The 20859-nt window shown below is 37.7% G+C and overlaps 1 protein-coding gene across 1 annotated transcript in view; it reads left to right on the forward strand.

Moving 5' to 3' along the window:
- The window catches only part of LOC139372761 (transmembrane protein 170B-like), a 47084-nt gene extending 27155 nt beyond the window's left edge, over positions 1-19929 (forward strand). The window contains exons 2-3 of the mRNA XM_071112562.1: positions 16804-16974; positions 19799-19929. Coding sequence (XP_070968663.1) covers positions 16804-16974; positions 19799-19929 — 302 coding nt within the window. The remainder of the gene's footprint in view (positions 1-16803; positions 16975-19798) is intronic.
- Positions 19930-20859: the final 930 nt, after the last annotated feature.

Here is a 20859-nt window from a genome sequence, read left to right on the forward strand (position 1 = left end):
TAATACAGCTGATGTTCTCTCTCAGATTTAATAATACAGCTGATGTTCTCTCTCAGATATAATAATACAGCTGCTGTTCTCTCTCAGATATAATAATACAGCTGCTGTTCTCTCTCAGATATAATAATACAGCTGCTGTTCTCTCTCAGATATAATAATACAGCTGCTGTTCTCTCTCAGATATAATAATACAGCTGCTGTTCTCTCTCAGATATAATAATACAGCTGCTGTTCTCTCTCCGATATAATAATACAGCTGCTGTTCTCTCTCAGATATAATAATACAGCTGCTGTTCTCTCTCAGATATAATAATACAGCTGCTGTTCTCTCTCAGATATAATAATACAGCTGCTGTTCTCTCTCAGATATAATAATACAGCTGCTGTTCTCTCTCCGATATAATAATACAGCTGCTGTTCTCTCTCAGATATAATAATACAGCTGCTGTTCTCTCAGATATAATAATACAGCTGCTGTTCTCTCTCAGATATAATAATACAGCTGCTGTTCTCTCTCAGATATAATAATACAGCTGCTGTTCTCTCTCAGATATAATAATACAGCTGCTGTTCTCTCTCAGATATAATAATACAGCTGCTGTTCTATCTCAGATATAATAATACAGCTGCTGTTCTCTCAGATATAATACAGCTGCTGTTCTCTCTCAGATATAATAATACAGCTGCTGTTCTCTGTCAGATATAATAATACAGCTGCTGTTCTATCTCAGATATAATAATACAGCTGCTGTTCTCTCTCAGATATAATAATACAGCTGCTGTTCTCTCTCAGATATAATAATACAGCTGCTGTTCTCTGTCAGATATAATAATACAGCTGCTGTTCTCTGTCAGATATAATAATACAGCTGCTGTTCTCTCTCAGATATAATAATACAGCTGCTGTTCTCTCTCAGATATAATAATACAGCTGCTGTTCTTTCTCAGATATAATAATACAGCTGCTGTCTCTCTCAGATATAATAATACAGCTGCTGTTCTCTCTCAGATATAATAATACAGCTGCTGTTCTCTGTCAGATATAATAATACAGCTGCTGTTCTCTCTCAGATATAATAATACAGCTGCTGTTCTCTCTCAGATATAATAATACAGCTGCTGTCTCTCTCAGATATAATAATACAGCTGCTGTTCTCTCTCAGATATAATAATACAGCTGCTGTTCTCTGTCAGATATAATAATACAGCTGCTGTTCTCTCAGATATAATAATACAGCTGCTGTTCTATCTCAGATATAATAATACAGCTGATGTTCTCTCTCAGATATAATAATACAGCTGCTGTTCTCTCTGAGATATAATAATACAGCTGCTGTTCTCTCTCAGATATAATAATACAGCTGCTGTTCTCTCTCAGATATAATAATGCAGCTGCTGTCTCTCTCAGATATAATAATACAGCTGCTGTTCTCTGTCTCTCTCAGATATAATAATACAGCTGCTGTTCTCTGTCTCTCTCAGATATAATAATACAGCTGCTGTTCTCTCTCAGATATAATAATACAGCTGATGTTCTCTCTCAGATATAATAATACAGCTGCTGTTCTCTCTCAGATATAATAATACAGCTGCTGTTCTCTCTCAGATATAATAATACAGCTGCTGTTCTCTGTCAGATATAATAATACAGCTGCTGTTCTATCTCAGATATAATAATACAGCTGCTGTTCTCTCTCAGATATAATAATACAGCTGCTGTTCTCTCTCAGATATAATAACACAGCTGCTGTTCTCTCTCAGATATAATAATACAGCTGCTGTTCTCTCTCAGATATAATAATACAGCTGCTGTCTCTCTCAGATATAATAATACAGCTGCTGTTCTCTCTCAGACATAATAATACAGCTGCTGTTCTCTGTCTCTCTCAGATATAATAATACAGCTGATGTTCTCTCTCAGATTTAATAATACAGCTGATGTTCTCTCTCAGATATAATAATACAGCTGCTGTTCTCTCTCAGATATAATAATACAGCTGCTGTCTCTCTCAGATATAATAATACAGCTGCTGTCTCTCTCCGATATAATAATACAGCTGCTGTTCTCTCTCAGATATAATAATACAGCTGATGTTCTCTCTCAGATTTAATAATACAGCTGATGTTCTCTCTCAGATATAATAATACAGCTGCTGTTCTCTCTCAGATATAATAATACAGCTGCTGTTCTCTCTCAGATATAATAATACAGCTGATGTTCTCTCTCAGATATAATAATACAGCTGCTGTTCTCTCTCAGATATAATAATACAGCTGCTGTTCTCTCTCCAATATAATAATACAGCTGCTGTTCTATCTCAGATATAATAATACAGCTGCTGTTCTATCTCAGATATAATAATACAGCTGCTGTTCTCTCTCAGATATAATAATACAGATGCTGTTCTCTGTCAGATATAATAATACAGCTGCTGTTCTATCTCAGATATAATAATACAGCTGCTGTTCTATCTCAGATATAATAATACAGCTGCTGTTCTCTCTCAGATATAATAATACAGCTGCTGTTCTCTGTCTCTCTCAGATATAATAATACAGCTGCTGTTCTCTCTCAGATATAATAATACAGCTGCTGTTCTCTCTCAGATATAATAATACAGCTGCTGTTCTCTCTCAGATATAATAATACAGCTGCTGTCTCTCTCAGATATAATAATACAGCTGCTGTTCTCTCTCAGATATAATAATACAGCTGCTGTTCTCTCTCAGATATAATAATACAGCTGCTGTTCTCTCTCAGATATAATAATACAGCTGCTGTCTCTCTCAGATATAATAATACAGCTGCTGTTCTATCTCAGATATAATAATACAGCTGCTGTTCTCTCTCAGATATAATAATACAGCTGCTGTTCTCTCTCAGATATAATAATACAGCTGCTGTCTCTCTCAGATATAATAATACAGCTGCTGTTCTCTCTCAGATATAATAATACAGCTGCTGTTCTCTCTCAGATATAATAATACAGCTGTGGTTCTATCTCAGATATAATAATACAGCTGCTGTCTCTCTCAGATATAATAATACAGCTGCTGTTCTTTCTCAGATATAATAATACAGCTGCTGTTCTATCTCAGATATAATAATACAACTGCTGTTCTCTCTCAGATATAATAATACAGCTGCTGTTCTCTCTCAGATATAATAATACAGCTGCTGTTCTCTCTCAGATATAATAATACAGCTGCTGTCTCTCTCAGATATAATAATACAGCTGCTGTTCTCTGTCTCTCTCAGATATAATAATACAGCTGCTGTTCTCTGTCTCTCTCAGATATAATAATACAGCTGCTGTTCTCTCTCAGATATAATAATACAGCTGATGTTCTCTCTCAGATATAATAATACAGCTGCTGTTCTCTCTCAGATATAATAATACAGCTGCTGTTCTCTCTCAGATATAATAATACAGCTGCTGTTCTCTCTCAGATATAATAATACAGCTGCTGTCTCTCTCAGATATAATAATACAGCTGCTGTTCTCTCTCAGATATAATAATACAGCTGCTGTTCTCTCTCAGATATAATAATACAGCTGTGGTTCTATCTCAGATATAATAATACAGCTGCTGTCTCTCTCAGATATAATAATACAGCTGCTGTTCTTTCTCAGATATAATAATACAGCTGCTGTTCTATCTCAGATATAATAATACAACTGCTGTTCTCTCTCAGATATAATAATACAGCTGCTGTTCTCTCTCAGATATAATAATACAGCTGCTGTTCTCTCTCAGATATAATAATACAGCTGCTGTCTCTCTCAGATATAATAATACAGCTGCTGTTCTCTGTCTCTCTCAGATATAATAATACAGCTGCTGTTCTCTGTCTCTCTAAGATATAATAATACAGCTGCTGTTCTCTCTCAGATATAATAATACAGCTGATGTTCTCTCTCAGATATAATAATACAGCTGCTGTTCTCTCTCAGATATAATAATACAGCTGCTGTTCTCTCTCAGATATAATAATACAGCTGCTGTTCTATCTCAGATATAATAATACAGCTGCTGTTCTCTCTCAGATATAATAATACAGCTGCTGTTCTCTGTCAGATATAATAATACAGCTGCTGTTCTATCTCAGATATAATAATACAGCTGCTGTTCTCTCTCAGATATAATAATACAGCTGCTGTTCTCTCTCAGATATAATAATACAGCTGCTGTTCTCTCTCAGATATAATAATACAGCTGCTGTTCTCTGTCTCTCTCAGATATAATAATACAGCTGCTGTTCTCTCTCAGATATAATAATACAGCTGCTGTCTCTCTCAGATATAATAATACAGCTGCTGTTCTCTCTCAGACATAATAATACAGCTGCTGTTCTCTGTCTCTCTCAGATATAATAATACAGCTGATGTTCTCTCTCAGATTTAATAATACAGCTGATGTTCTCTCTCAGATATAATAATACAGCTGCTGTTCTCTCTCAGATATAATAATACAGCTGCTGTCTCTCTCATATATAATAATACAGCTGCTGTCTCTCTCCGATATAATAATACAGCTGCTGTTCTCTCTCAGATATAATAATACAGCTGCTGTTCTCTCTCAGATTTAATAATACAGCTGATGTTCTCTCTCAGATATAATAATACAGCTGCTGTTCTCTCTCAGATATAATAATACAGCTGCTGTCTCTCTCAGATATAATAATACAGCTGCTGTCTCTCTCCGATATAATAATACAGCTGCTGTTCTCTCTCAGATATAATAATACAGCTGATGTTCTCTCTCAGATTTAATAATACAGCTGATGTTCTCTCTCAGATATAATAATACAGCTGCTGTTCTCTCTCAGATATAATAATACAGCTGCTGTTCTCTCTCAGATATAATAATACAGCTGATGTTCTCTCTCAGATATAATAATACAGCTGCTGTTCTCTCTCAGATATAATAATACAGCTGCTGTTCTCTCTCCGATATAATAATACAGCTGCTGTTCTATCTCAGATATAATAATACAGCTGCTGTTCTATCTCAGATATAATAATACAGCTGCTGTTCTCTCTCAGATATAATAATACAGATGCTGTTCTCTGTCAGATATAATAATACAGCTGCTGTTCTATCTCAGATATAATAATACAGCTGCTGTTCTATCTCAGATATAATAATACAGCTGCTGTTCTCTCTCAGATATAATAATACAGCTGCTGTTCTCTGTCTCTCTCAGATATAATAATACAGCTGCTGTTCTCTCTCAGATATAATAATACAGCTGCTGTTCTCTCTCAGATATAATAATACAGCTGCTGTTCTCTCTCAGATATAATAATACAGCTGCTGTCTCTCTCAGATATAATAATACAGCTGCTGTTCTCTCTCAGATATAATAATACAGCTGCTGTTCTCTCTCAGATATAATAATACAGCTGCTGTTCTCTCTCAGATATAATAATACAGCTGCTGTCTCTCTCAGATATAATAATACAGCTGCTGTTCTATCTCAGATATAATAATACAGCTGCTGTTCTCTCTCAGATATAATAATACAGCTGCTGTTCTCTCTCAGATATAATAATACAGCTGCTGTCTCTCTCAGATATAATAATACAGCTGCTGTTCTCTCTCAGATATAATAATACAGCTGCTGTTCTCTCTCAGATATAATAATACAGCTGTGGTTCTATCTCAGATATAATAATACAGCTGCTGTCTCTCTCAGATATAATAATACATCTGCTGTTCTTTCTCAGATATAATAATACAGCTGCTGTTCTATCTCAGATATAATAATACAGCTGCAGTTCTCTCTCAGATATAATAATACAGCTGCTGTTCTCTCTCAGATATAATAATACAGCTGCTGTTCTCTCTCAGATATAATAATACAGCTGCTGTCTCTCTCAGATATAATAATACAGCTGCTGTTCTCTGTCTCTCTCAGATATAATAATACAGCTGCTGTTCTCTGTCTCTCTCAGATATAATAATACAGCTGCTGTTCTCTCTCAGATATAATAATACAGCTGATGTTCTCTCTCAGATATAATAATACAGCTGCTGTTCTCTCTCAGATATAATAATACAGCTGCTGTTCTCTCTCAGATATAATAATACAGCTGCTGTTCTATCTCAGATATAATAATACAGCTGCTGTTCTCTGTCAGATATAATAATACAGCTGCTGTTCTATCTCAGATATAATAATACAGCTGCTGTTCTCTCTCAGATATAATAATACAGCTGCTGTTCTCTCTCAGATATAATAATACAGCTGCTGTTCTCTCTCATATATAATAATACAGCTGCTGTTCTCTGTCTCTCTCAGATATAATAATACAGCTGCTGTTCTCTCTCAGATATAATAATACAGCTGCTGTTCTCTCTCAGATATAATAATACAGCTGCTGTTCTCTCTCAGATATAATAATACAGCTGCTGTTCTCTCTCAGATATAATAATACAGCTGCTGTCTCTCTCAGATATAATAATACAGCTGCTGTTCTCTCTCAGACATAATAATACAGCTGCTGTTCTCTGTCTCTCTCAGATATAATAATACAGCTGCTGTTCTCTCTCAGATATAATAATACAGCTGCTGTCTCTCTCAGATATAATAATACAGCTGCTGTCTCTCTCCGATATAATAATACAGCTGCTGTTCTCTCTCAGATATAATAATACAGCTGATGTTCTCTCTCAGATTTAATAATACAGCTGATGTTCTCTCTCAGATATAATAATACAGCTGCTGTTCTCTCTCAGATATAATAATACAGCTGCTGTTCTCTCTCAGATATAATAATACAGCTGCTGTTCTCTCTCAGATATAATAATACAGCTGCTGTTCTCTCTCAGATATAATAATACAGCTGCTGTTCTCTCTCAGATATAATAATACAGCTGCTGTTCTCTCTCCGATATAATAATACAGCTGCTGTTCTCTCTCAGATATAATAATACAGCTGCTGTTCTCTCTCAGATATAATAATACAGCTGCTGTTCTCTCTCAGATATAATAATACAGCTGCTGTTCTCTCTCAGATATAATAATACAGCTGCTGTTCTCTCTCCGATATAATAATACAGCTGCTGTTCTCTCTCAGATATAATAATACAGCTGCTGTTCTCTCAGATATAATAATACAGCTGCTGTTCTCTCTCAGATATAATAATACAGCTGCTGTTCTCTCTCAGATATAATAATACAGCTGCTGTTCTCTCTCAGATATAATAATACAGCTGCTGTTCTCTCTCAGATATAATAATACAGCTGCTGTTCTATCTCAGATATAATAATACAGCTGCTGTTCTCTCTCAGATATAATAATACAGCTGCTGTTCTCTGTCAGATATAATAATACAGCTGCTGTTCTATCTCAGATATAATAATACAGCTGCTGTTCTCTCTCAGATATAATAATACAGCTGCTGTTCTCTCTCAGATATAATAATACAGCTGCTGTTCTCTGTCAGATATAATAATACAGCTGCTGTTCTCTGTCAGATATAATAATACAGCTGCTGTTCTCTCTCAGATATAATAATACAGCTGCTGTTCTCTCTCAGATATAATAATACAGCCGCTGTTCTTTCTCAGATATAATAATACAGCTGCTGTCTCTCTCAGATATAATAATACAGCTGCTGTTCTCTCTCAGATATAATAATACAGCTGCTGTTCTCTGTCAGATATAATAATACAGCTGCTGTTCTCTCTCAGATATAATAATACAGCTGCTGTTCTCTCTCAGATATAATAATACAGCTGCTGTCTCTCTCAGATATAATAATACAGCTGCTGTTCTCTCTCAGATATAATAATACAGCTGCTGTTCTCTGTCAGATATAATAATACAGCTGCTGTTCTCTCAGATATAATAATACAGCTGCTGTTCTATCTCAGATATAATAATACAGCTGATGTTCTCTCTCAGATATAATAATACAGCTGCTGTTCTCTCTGAGATATAATAATACAGCTGCTGTTCTCTCTCAGATATAATAATACAGCTGCTGTTCTCTCTCAGATATAATAATACAGCTGCTGTCTCTCTCAGATATAATAATACAGCTGCTGTTCTCTGTCTCTCTCAGATATAATAATACAGCTGCTGTTCTCTGTCTCTCTCAGATATAATAATACAGCTGCTGTTCTCTCTCAGATATAATAATACAGCTGATGTTCTCTCTCAGATATAATAATACAGCTGCTGTTCTCTCTCAGATATAATAATACAGCTGCTGTTCTCTCTCAGATATAATAATACAGCTGCTGTTCTCTGTCAGATATAATAATACAGCTGCTGTTCTATCTCAGATATAATAATACAGCTGCTGTTCTCTCTCAGATATAATAATACAGCTGCTGTTCTCTCTCAGATATAATAACACAGCTGCTGTTCTCTCTCAGATATAATAATACAGCTGCTGTTCTCTCTCAGATATAATAATACAGCTGCTGTCTCTCTCAGATATAATAATACAGCTGCTGTTCTCTCTCAGACATAATAATACAGCTGCTGTTCTCTGTCTCTCTCAGATATAATAATACAGCTGATGTTCTCTCTCAGATTTAATAATACAGCTGATGTTCTCTCTCAGATATAATAATACAGCTGCTGTTCTCTCTCAGATATAATAATACAGCTGCTGTCTCTCTCAGATATAATAATACAGCTGCTGTCTCTCTCCGATATAATAATACAGCTGCTGTTCTCTCTCAGATATAATAATACAGCTGATGTTCTCTCTCAGATTTAATAATACAGCTGATGTTCTCTCTCAGATATAATAATACAGCTGCTGTTCTCTCTCAGATATAATAATACAGCTGCTGTTCTCTCTCAGATATAATAATACAGCTGATGTTCTCTCTCAGATATAATAATACAGCTGCTGTTCTCTCTCAGATATAATAATACAGCTGCTGTTCTCTCTCCGATATAATAATACAGCTGCTGTTCTATCTCAGATATAATAATACAGCTGCTGTTCTATCTCAGATATAATAATACAGCTGCTGTTCTCTCTCAGATATAATAATACAGATGCTGTTCTCTGTCAGATATAATAATACAGCTGCTGTTCTATCTCAGATATAATAATACAGCTGCTGTTCTATCTCAGATATAATAATACAGCTGCTGTTCTCTCTCAGATATAATAATACAGCTGCTGTTCTCTGTCTCTCTCAGATATAATAATACAGCTGCTGTTCTCTCTCAGATATAATAATACAGCTGCTGTTCTCTCTCAGATATAATAATACAGCTGCTGTTCTCTCTCAGATATAATAATACAGCTGCTGTCTCTCTCAGATATAATAATACAGCTGCTGTTCTCTCTCAGATATAATAATACAGCTGCTGTTCTCTCTCAGATATAATAATACAGCTGCTGTTCTCTCTCAGATATAATAATACAGCTGCTGTCTCTCTCAGATATAATAATACAGCTGCTGTTCTATCTCAGATATAATAATACAGCTGCTGTTCTCTCTCAGATATAATAATACAGCTGCTGTTCTCTCTCAGATATAATAATACAGCTGCTGTCTCTCTCAGATATAATAATACAGCTGCTGTTCTCTCTCAGATATAATAATACAGCTGCTGTTCTCTCTCAGATATAATAATACAGCTGCTGTTCTCTCTCAGATATAATAATACAGCTGCTGTCTCTCTCAGATATAATAATACAGCTGCTGTTCTCTGTCTCTCTCAGATATAATAATACAGCTGCTGTTCTCTGTCTCTCTCAGATATAATAATACAGCTGCTGTTCTCTCTCAGATATAATAATACAGCTGATGTTCTCTCTCAGATATAATAATACAGCTGCTGTTCTCTCTCAGATATAATAATACAGCTGCTGTTCTCTCTCAGATATAATAATACAGCTGCTGTTCTATCTCAGATATAATAATACAGCTGCTGTTCTCTCTCAGATATAATAATACAGCTGCTGTTCTCTGTCAGATATAATAATACAGCTGCTGTTCTATCTCAGATATAATAATACAGCTGCTGTTCTCTCTCAGATATAATAATACAGCTGCTGTTCTCTCTCAGATATAATAATACAGCTGCTGTTCTCTCTCAGATATAATAATACAGCTGCTGTTCTCTGTCTCTCTCAGATATAATAATACAGCTGCTGTTCTCTCTCAGATATAATAATACAGCTGCTGTTCTCTCTCAGATATAATAATACAGCTGCTGTTCTCTCTCAGATATAATAATACAGCTGCTGTTCTCTCTCAGATATAATAATACAGCTGCTGTCTCTCTCAGATATAATAATACAGCTGCTGTTCTCTCTCAGACATAATAATACAGCTGCTGTTCTCTGTCTCTCTCAGATATAATAATACAGCTGATGTTCTCTCTCAGATTTAATAATACAGCTGATGTTCTCTCTCAGATATAATAATACAGCTGCTGTTCTCTCTCAGATATAATAATACAGCTGCTGTCTCTCTCATATATAATAATACAGCTGCTGTCTCTCTCCGATATAATAATACAGCTGCTGTTCTCTCTCAGATATAATAATACAGCTGCTGTTCTCTCTCAGATTTAATAATACAGCTGATGTTCTCTCTCAGATATAATAATACAGCTGCTGTTCTCTCTCAGATATAATAATACAGCTGCTGTCTCTCTCAGATATAATAATACAGCTGCTGTCTCTCTCCGATATAATAATACAGCTGCTGTTCTCTCTCAGATATAATAATACAGCTGATGTTCTCTCTCAGATTTAATAATACAGCTGATGTTCTCTCTCAGATATAATAATACAGCTGCTGTTCTCTCTCAGATATAATAATACAGCTGCTGTTCTCTCAGATATAATAATACAGCTGATGTTCTCTCTCAGATATAATAATACAGCTGCTGTTCTCTCTCAGATATAATAATACAGCTGCTGTTCTCTCTCCGATATAATAATACAGCTGCTGTTCTATCTCAGATATAATAATACAGCTGCTGTTCTATCTCAGATATAATAATACAGCTGCTGTTCTCTCTCAGATATAATAATACAGATGCTGTTCTCTGTCAGATATAATAATACAGCTGCTGTTCTATCTCAGATATAATAATACAGCTGCTGTTCTATCTCAGATATAATAATACAGCTGCTGTTCTCTCTCAGATATAATAATACAGCTGCTGTTCTCTGTCTCTCTCAGATATAATAATACAGCTGCTGTTCTCTCTCAGATATAATAATACAGCTGCTGTTCTCTCTCAGATATAATAATACAGCTGCTGTCTCTCTCAGATATAATAATACAGCTGCTGTTCTCTCTCAGATATAATAATACAGCTGCTGTTCTCTCTCAGATATAATAATACAGCTGCTGTTCTCTCTCAGATATAATAATACAGCTGCTGTCTCTCTCAGATATAATAATACAGCTGCTGTTCTATCTCAGATATAATAATACAGCTGCTGTTCTCTCTCAGATATAATAATACAGCTGCTGTTCTCTCTCAGATATAATAATACAGCTGCTGTCTCTCTCAGATATAATAATACAGCTGCTGTTCTCTCTCAGATATAATAATACAGCTGCTGTTCTCTCTCAGATATAATAATACAGCTGTGGTTCTATCTCAGATATAATAATACAGCTGCTGTCTCTCTCAGATATAATAATACATCTGCTGTTCTTTCTCAGATATAATAATACAGCTGCTGTTCTATCTCAGATATAATAATACAGCTGCTGTTCTCTCTCAGATATAATAATACAGCTGCTGTTCTCTCTCAGATATAATAATACAGCTGCTGTTCTCTCTCAGATATAATAATACAGCTGCTGTCTCTCTCAGATATAATAATACAGCTGCTGTTCTCTGTCTCTCTCAGATATAATAATACAGCTGCTGTTCTCTGTCTCTCTCAGATATAATAATACAGCTGCTGTTCTCTCTCAGATATAATAATACAGCTGATGTTCTCTCTCAGATATAATAATACAGCTGCTGTTCTCTCTCAGATATAATAATACAGCTGCTGTTCTCTCTCAGATATAATAATACAGCTGCTGTTCTATCTCAGATATAATAATACAGCTGCTGTTCTCTCTCAGATATAATAATACAGCTGATGTTCTCTCTCAGATTTAATAATACAGCTGATGTTCTCTCTCAGATATAATAATACAGCTGCTGTTCTCTCTCAGATATAATAATACAGCTGCTGTCTCTCTCAGATATAATAATACAGCTGCTGTCTCTCTCCGATATAATAATACAGCTGCTGTTCTATCTCAGATATAATAATACAGCTGATGTTCTCTCTCAGATTTAATAATACAGCTGATGTTCTCTCTCAGATATAATAATACAGCTGCTGTTCTCTCTCAGATATAATAATACAGCTGCTGTTCTCTCTCAGATATAATAATACAGCTGCTGTTCTCTCTCAGATATAATAATACAGCTGCTGTTCTCTCTCAGATATAATAATACAGCTGCTGTTCTCTCTCCGATATAATAATACAGCTGCTGTTCTCTCTCAGATATAATAATACAGCTGCTGTTCTCTCTCAGATATAATAATACAGCTGCTGTTCTATCTCAGATATAATAATACAGCTGATGTTCTCTCTCAGATATAATAATACAGCTGCTGTTCTCTCTGAGATATAATAATACAGCTGCTGTTCTCTCTCAGATATAATAATACAGCTGCTGTTCTCTCTCAGATATAATAATACAGCTGCTGTCTCTCTCAGATATAATAATACAGCTGCTGTTCTCTGTCTCTCTCAGATATAATAATACAGCTGCTGTTCTCTGTCTCTCTCAGATATAATAATACAGCTGCTGTTCTCTCTCAGATATAATAATACAGCTGATGTTCTCTCTCAGATATAATAATACAGCTGCTGTTCTCTCTCAGATATAATAATACAGCTGCTGTTCTCTCTCAGATATAATAATACTGCTGCTGTTCTATCTCAGATATAATAATACAGCTGCTGTTCTCTCTCAGATATAATAATACAGCTGCTGTTCTCTGTCAGATATAATAATACAGCTGCTGTTCTATCTCAGATATAATAATACAGCTGCTGTTCTCTCTCAGATATAATAATACAGCTGCTGTTCTCTCTCAGATATAATAATACAGCTGCTGTTCTCTCTCAGATATAATAATACAGCTGCTGTTCTCTGTCTCTCTCAGATATAATAATACAGCTGATGTTCTCTCTCAGATTTAATAATACAGCTGATGTTCTCTCTCAGATATAATAATACAGCTGCTGTTCTCTCTCAGATATAATAATACAGCTGCTGTCTCTCTCAGATATAATAATACAGCTGCTGTCTCTCTCCGATATAATAATACAGCTGCTGTTCTCTCTCAGATATAATAATACAGCTGATGTTCTCTCTCAGATTTAATAATACAGCTGATGTTCTCTCTCAGATATAATAATACAGCTGCTGTTCTCTCTCAGATATAATAATACAGCTGCTGTTCTCTCTCAGATATAATAATACAGCTGATGTTCTCTCTCAGATATAATAATACAGCTGCTGTTCTCTCTCAGATATAATAATACAGCTGCTGTTCTCTCTCCGATATAATAATACAGCTGCTGTTCTATCTCAGATATAATAATACAGCTGCTGTTCTATCTCAGATATAATAATACAGCGGCTGTTCTCTCTCAGATATAATAATACAGATGCTGTTCTCTGTCAGATATAATAATACAGCTGCTGTTCTATCTCAGATATAATAATACAGCTGCTGTTCTATCTCAGATATAATAATACAGCTGATGTTCTCTCTCAGATATAATAATACAGCTGCTGTTCTCTGTCTCTCTCAGATATAATAATACAGCTGCTGTTCTCTCTCAGATATAATAATACAGCTGCTGTTCTCTCTCAGATATAATAATACAGCTGCTGTTCTCTCTCAGATATAATAATACAGCTGCTGTTCTCTCTCAGATATAATAATACAGCTGCTGTTCTATCTCAGATATAATAATACAGCTGCTGTTCTCTCTCAGATATAATAATACAGCTGCTGTTCTCTCTCAGATATAATAATACAGCTGCTGTTCTCTCTCAGATATAATAATACAGCTGCTGTCTCTCTCAGATATAATAATACAGCTGCTGTTCTCTCTCAGATATAATAATACAGCTGCTGTCTCTCTCAGATATAATAATACAGCTGCTGTTCTCTCTCAGATATAATAATACAGCTGCTGTTCTCTCTCAGATATAATAATACAGCTGTGGTTCTATCTCAGATATAATAATACAGCTGCTGTCTCTCTCAGATATAATAATACAGCTGCTGTTCTTTCTCAGATATAATAATACAGCTGCTGTTCTATCTCAGATATAATAATACAGCTGCTGTTCTCTCTCAGATATAATAATACAGCTGCTGTTCTCTCTCAGATATAATAATACAGCTGCTGTTCTCTCTCAGATATAATAATACAGCTGCTGTTCTCTCTCAGATATAATAATACAGCTGCTGTTCTCTCTCAGATATAATAATACAGCTGCTCTTCTCTCTCAGATATAATAATACAGCTGCTGTTCTCTCTCAGATATAATAATACAGCTGCTGTTCTCTCTCAGATATAATAATACAGCTGCTGTTCTCTCTCAGATATAATAATACAGCTGCTGTTCTCTGTCAGATATAATAATACAGCTGCTGTTCTCTCTCAGATATAATAATACAGCTGCTGTTCTATCTCAGATATAATAATACAGCTGATGTTCTCTCTCAGATATAATAATACAGCTGCTGTTCTCTCTGAGATATAATAATACAGCTGCTGTTCTCTCTCAGATATAATAATACAGCTGCTGTTCTCTCTCAGATATAATAATACAGCTGCTGTCTCTCTCAGATATAATAATACAGCTGCTGTTCTCTGTCTCTCTCAGATATAATAATACAGCTGCTGTTCTCTGTCTCTCTCAGATATAATAATACAGCTGCTGTTCTCTCTCAGATATAATAATACAGCTGATGTTCTCTCTCAGATATAATAATACAGCTGCTGTTCTCTCTCAGATATAATAATACAGCTGCTGTTCTCTCTCAGATATAATAATACAGCTGCTGTTCTATCTCAGATATAATAATACAGCTGCTGTTCTCTCTCAGATATAATAATACAGCTGCTGTTCTCTGTCAGATATAATAATACAGCTGCTGTTCTATCTCAGATATAATAATACAGCTGCTGTTCTCTCTCAGATATAATAATACAGCTGCTGTTCTCTCTCAGATATAATAATACAGCTGCTGTTCTCTGTCTCTCTCAGATATAATAATACAGCTGCTGTTCTCTCTCAGATATAATAATACAGCTGCTGTTCTCTCTCAGATATAATAATACAGCTGCTGTTCTCTCTCAGATATAATAATACAGCTGCTGTTCTCTCTCAGATATAATAATACAGCTGCTGTCTCTCTCAGATATAATAATACAGCTGCTGTTCTCTCTCAGACATAATAATACAGCTGCTGTTCTCTCTCAGATATAATAATACAGCTGCTGTTCTCTCTCCGATATAATAATACAGCTGTTGTTCTCTCTCAGATATATATTAATACAGCTGCTGTTCTCTCTCAGATATAATAATACAGCTGCTGTTCTCTCTCAGATATAATAATACAGCTGCTGTTCTCTCTCAGATATAATAATACAGCTGCTGTTCTCTCAGATATAATAATACAGCTGCTGTTCTCTCTCAGATATAATAATACAGCTGCTGTTCTCTCTCAGATATAATAATACAGCTGCTGTTCTCTCTCAGATATAATAATACAGCTGCTGTTCTCTCTCAGATATAATAATACAGCTGCTGTCTCTCTCAGATATAATAATACAGCTGCTGTTCTCTCTCAGATATAATAATACAGCTGCTGTCTCTCTCAGATATAATAATACAGCTGCTGTTCTCTCTCAGATATAATAATACAGCTGCTGTCTCTCTCAGATATAATAATACAGCTGCTGTTCTCTCTCAGATATAATAATACAGCTGCTGTTCTCTCTCAGATATAATAATACAGCTGATGTTCTCTCTCAGATATAGTAATACAGCTGCTGTTCTCTCTCAGATATAATAATACAGCTGCTGTTCTCTCTCAGATATAATAATACAGCTGCTGTTCTATCTCAGATATAATAATACAGCTGCTGTTCTCTCTCAGATATAATAATACAGCTGCTGTTCTCTCTCAGATATAATAATACAGCTGCTGAGGTTTGACCCGGAACTGCTTCCTGTGGATGTTTGTTCAGAGATGTGTCTTAAACCACATCCTCTGTTTTATATTTAGAGTACGATGAAGGCCATGTACTCTTAACACCTTAATGGGGTTAATAGTTCAATTATGCAAGCTCATCTTTTCTAACCACACCTTTTCCCATTCAGAGACTATGTTATGGTAGGCCTGCAGAGCTGTCTAACTAACCACTCTGCCTCTTTTTCCATTCAGAGACTATGTTATGGTAGGCCTGCAGAGCTGTCTAACTAACCACTGGTCTGTGTTTCCATGTTTTTTATTTAACTAGGCAAGTCAGTTAATTACAAATTCTTATTTTCAATGACGGCCTAAGAACAGTGGTACCTGCCTTGTTCAGGGGCAGAACGACAGGGGCCTTGTCAGCTCAAGGGATTCGATCTTGCAACCTTTCAGTCCAGTCCCCAGTCCAGCTCTCTAACCGCTAAGCTACCGCCGCCTGCCGCCCATCTCCAGAGCTGTGTCTAACCACTAATCTCTGTTTTTCTTCCCCCTCTCTCTCAGAGATGTGGTACTGGGTGTTCCTGTGGTGTCTCTTCTCCTCTCTCTTGGTCCACGGGGCGATGGGCCTGCTCATGTTGGTCATGTTGCAGCGCCACAAGAGGGGTCGCCTCATCACCTTGGTCCTGGTCAGTCTGGGTTTCCTGACCTCCCTGGTTGGAGGGGTCATCACCAGTGAGTCATTGGAAGATGTTGAGTGTGTGTCTGTCTGTCCCAGCTTATGTATGCCACCCCCCTCTGTCTGTCTGTCTGTCTGTCTGTCTGTCTGTCTGTCTGTCTGTCCTCTGTCTGTCTGTCTGCATGCCCTTTTCCTGTTTGTCTGTCTGTCTGCATTTTGCCTCTCTGTCACCACCCATTCTGTGTCTGTCTGTCGATAGGTCTGTCTGGCTCCTGCCCTCTTTCTGTCTATCGATCTGCATATCTCTCCGTCTGTCTGGCTTTCTATCTAATTGTCCTCTCTACACATGCCCAACATCTTTAGCCCAAATATCATCATTCTGTCTGAAGAGTGGTACATAGTACTGCGTCTATGTGTAAATAGACCTTGTTATCCTAAATGAGTATCCTAAATGGCACCCTATTCCCTACCTAGTGCACTACATTTGATCGGGGCCATAGGGCTCTGGTCAAAGCAGTGTGCCTAATACAGATGTTAGATCATATTTTGACCCAGTTTGCTACAGCAGGAAAATAATCCTGCAGCAACAGGAAATGATTATGTGGATTATAATTCATGTACATTTTTGTAAGGTTGATGCATTTTTCGTAAGGGAAAATCAAGTCTGAAATTGCAGTGTGGAAATGACAAACTTCAGAAACCTATTTTTAAACCTCAAATACACTACAGGTATGTAGACTCTACAGTATGTAGGTAGTAGGACTCTACAGTATGTAGGTAGTAGGACTCTACAGTATGTAGGTAGTAGGACTCTACAGTATGTAGGTAGTAGGACTCTACAGTATGTAGGTAGTAGGACTCTACAGTAGGTAGGTAGTAGGACTCTACAGTGTGTAGGTAGTAGGACTCTACAGTATGTAGGTAGTAGGACTCTACAGTATGTAGGTAGTAGGACTCTACAGTATGTAGGTAGTAGGACTCTACAGTATGTAGGTAGTAGGACTCTACAGTATGTAGGTAGTAGGACTCTACAGTATGTAGGTAGTAGGACTCTACAGTATGTAGATAGTTGGACTCTACAGTATGTAGGTAGTAGGACTCTACAGTATGTAGGTAGTAGGACTCTACAGTATGTAGGTAGTAGGACTCTACAGTATGTAGGTAGTAGGACTCTATGTAGGTAGTAGGACTCTACAGTATGTAGGTAGTAGGACTCTACAGTATGTAGGTAGTAGGACTCTATGTAGGTAGTAGGACTCTACAGTATGTAGGTAGTAGGACTCTATGTAGGTAGTAGGACTCTACAGTATGTAGGTAGTAGGACTCTATGTAGGTAGTAGGACTCTACAGTATGTAGGTAGTAGGACTCTACAGTATGTAGGTAGTAGGACTCTACAGTATGTAGGTAGTAGGACTCTATGTAGATAGTAGGACTCTACAGTATGTAGGTAGTAGGACTCTATGTAGGTAGTAGGACTACAGTATGTAGGTAGTAGGACTCTACAGTATGTAGGTAGTAGGACTCTATGTAGATAGTAGGACTCTACAGTATGTAGGTAGTAGGACTCTATGTAGGTAGTAGGACTCTACAGTATGTAGGTAGTAGGACTCTACAGTATGTAGGTAGTAGGACTCTACAGTATGTAGGTAGTAGGACTCTATGTAGATAGTAGGACTCTACAGTATGTAGGTAGTAGGACTCTATGTAGGTAGTAGGACTCTACAGTATGTAGGTAGTAGGACTCTATGTAGGTAGTAGGACTCTACAGTATGTAGGTAGTAGGACTCTACAGTATGTAGGTAGTAGGACTCTATGTAGATAGTAGGACTCTATGTAGATAGTAGGACTCTACAGTATGTAGGTAGTAGGACTCTATGTAGGTAGTAGGACTCTACAGTATGTAGGTAGTAGGACTCTACAGTATGTAGGTAGTAGGACTCTACAGTATGTAGGTAGTAGGACTCTACAGTATGTAGGTAGTAGGACTCTACAGTATGTAGGTAGTAGGACTCTACAGTATGTAGGTAGTAGGACTCTACAGTATGTAGGACATAGGGTGCCACATCCAGGGGTGAGTAAACACAGTATGTGTGCAGACTCTCACTCATGCCCCCCACTGACTGTGTGGAGCCATGTATTAATACAGCAGGTAGCCTAGTGGGGTGGCAGGTAGCCTAGTGGGGTGGCAGGTGGCCTAGTGGGGCGGCAGGTGGCCTAGTGGGGCGGCAGGTGGCCTAGTGGTGCGGCAGGTGGCCTAGTGGGGCGGCAGGTGGTCTAGTGGGGCGGTAGGTGGCCTAGTGGGGCGGCAGGTGGCCTAGTGGGGCGGCAGGTGGCCTAGTGGGGCGGCAGTTGGCTTAGTGGGGCTGCAGGTAGCCTAGTGGGGCGGCAGAGAGCCTAGTGGGGCGGCAGGTAGCCTAGTGGTTAGAGTGTTGGACCACTAACCGAAAGGTTGCTAGATCGAAACCCCGAGCTGACAAGGTAAAAATCTGTCTCTGAACAAGCAACCCACTGTTCCTAGGCCGTCATTGTAAATAAGAATTTGTTCTTAACAGACTTGCCCTAGTTAAATAAAGGATAAATAAATAAAAAATATACGGTCAGCTTACAAAGGGAAATCTTTTAATGCTTCTTCTAAAACTGTCCATGTGGGAGAGTCTAAATTCACAACATTAGATTCCAGTACGGAGCTGTAGGGATACGAGGACAGGCTGAGAATAAGGAGTCCCGAGAGTCATTTTTCTTTGTGCTTTTATCAGTACTGAAATGCTATTGAACAATCTGGGGTGCAGTCGACAAGGCTCGACTGACTGGTATGTTAGGATATGTGTGGTAATACTCATATTAATGACAATCTGTATGTGGGTGTGTCTCTTTCCCAGGTGCGGCGGTGGCGGGGGTGTACAGGGTGGCAGGGAAGGACATGGCCCCTCTCCAGGCCTTGGTGTTTGGAATGGGCCAGACCACCCTCTCTGTCCTCGTCTCCTTCTCACGCATACTGGCCACCCTCTGAAGAGATGACCCTTCCACACAGATGAACAGAGACTCACTGACGGATGGATAGATAGATAGACACACACACACACACACACACACACACACACACACACACACACACACACACACACACACACACACACACACACACACACACACACACACACACACACACACACACTCACAGGAGAGGAGACTGGGCACGTGTGGGAGACCATGGTTCACATCCTACCAGTTACACTCGCCAGCGACAGATAACAACACAGCCAATGGGTGAACTGTGGTGTCAGTGAACTTCATGTTGTATTTGGAGGAAAACAAACACAGTCAATTAGCTGAAGACTGTGGTGTCCCAGCAGTTGCAGACATTTAGGGAGGGATGCCGAAGAGATAGTACCCCCCCCCCCCCACCGGTGGCTGTGTTCTGCCACTGCTGCCCTCACTAGATCCCCCTCTGCTGCAGTACGACATGGGACGTCAATGCAGGTCTCAGTTCTCTGTGTTCAAGAAGCACTTCAAAAGGCTCCCCACCAGGTGGCGATGTCCCCAGCTTCCGTCAAGTGTCGAGTCAGTGAAACCACATCCTGGACCGAAGGCAATGTCTTGGGTATTTTCAGAATTGTCAGTTCTATGTGCCAATGGCCTCTGGGACTTACCTCCAGTGTTGTCAAGAGAGATGCTTTCATGGCCATCTCCACAGACTCTCCTTGAAGGTTTTCTGATGCACTTTTAGTGGGAAAACCACCCACATTTGTTTTTTACAGTAAAGAAAAACGACAACAACCTGTATTTAATTGTACACTTAATAGCCTATGGTCCTTGAAGTGCCAGGGTATGCTGATGAGGGCCATGGCCAGAACAGAGATGGACCTCTCAGAGAGGATGCCAGACAGGATGTCAACCGAACTACCTTTCAGTGTTAAAAACACAACCACAAAACAACTGG

This window comes from Oncorhynchus clarkii, chromosome 18 (genome assembly GCF_045791955.1).
Source record: "Oncorhynchus clarkii lewisi isolate Uvic-CL-2024 chromosome 18, UVic_Ocla_1.0, whole genome shotgun sequence".
In the NCBI taxonomy this organism is placed as follows: Eukaryota; Metazoa; Chordata; class Actinopteri; order Salmoniformes; family Salmonidae; genus Oncorhynchus; species Oncorhynchus clarkii.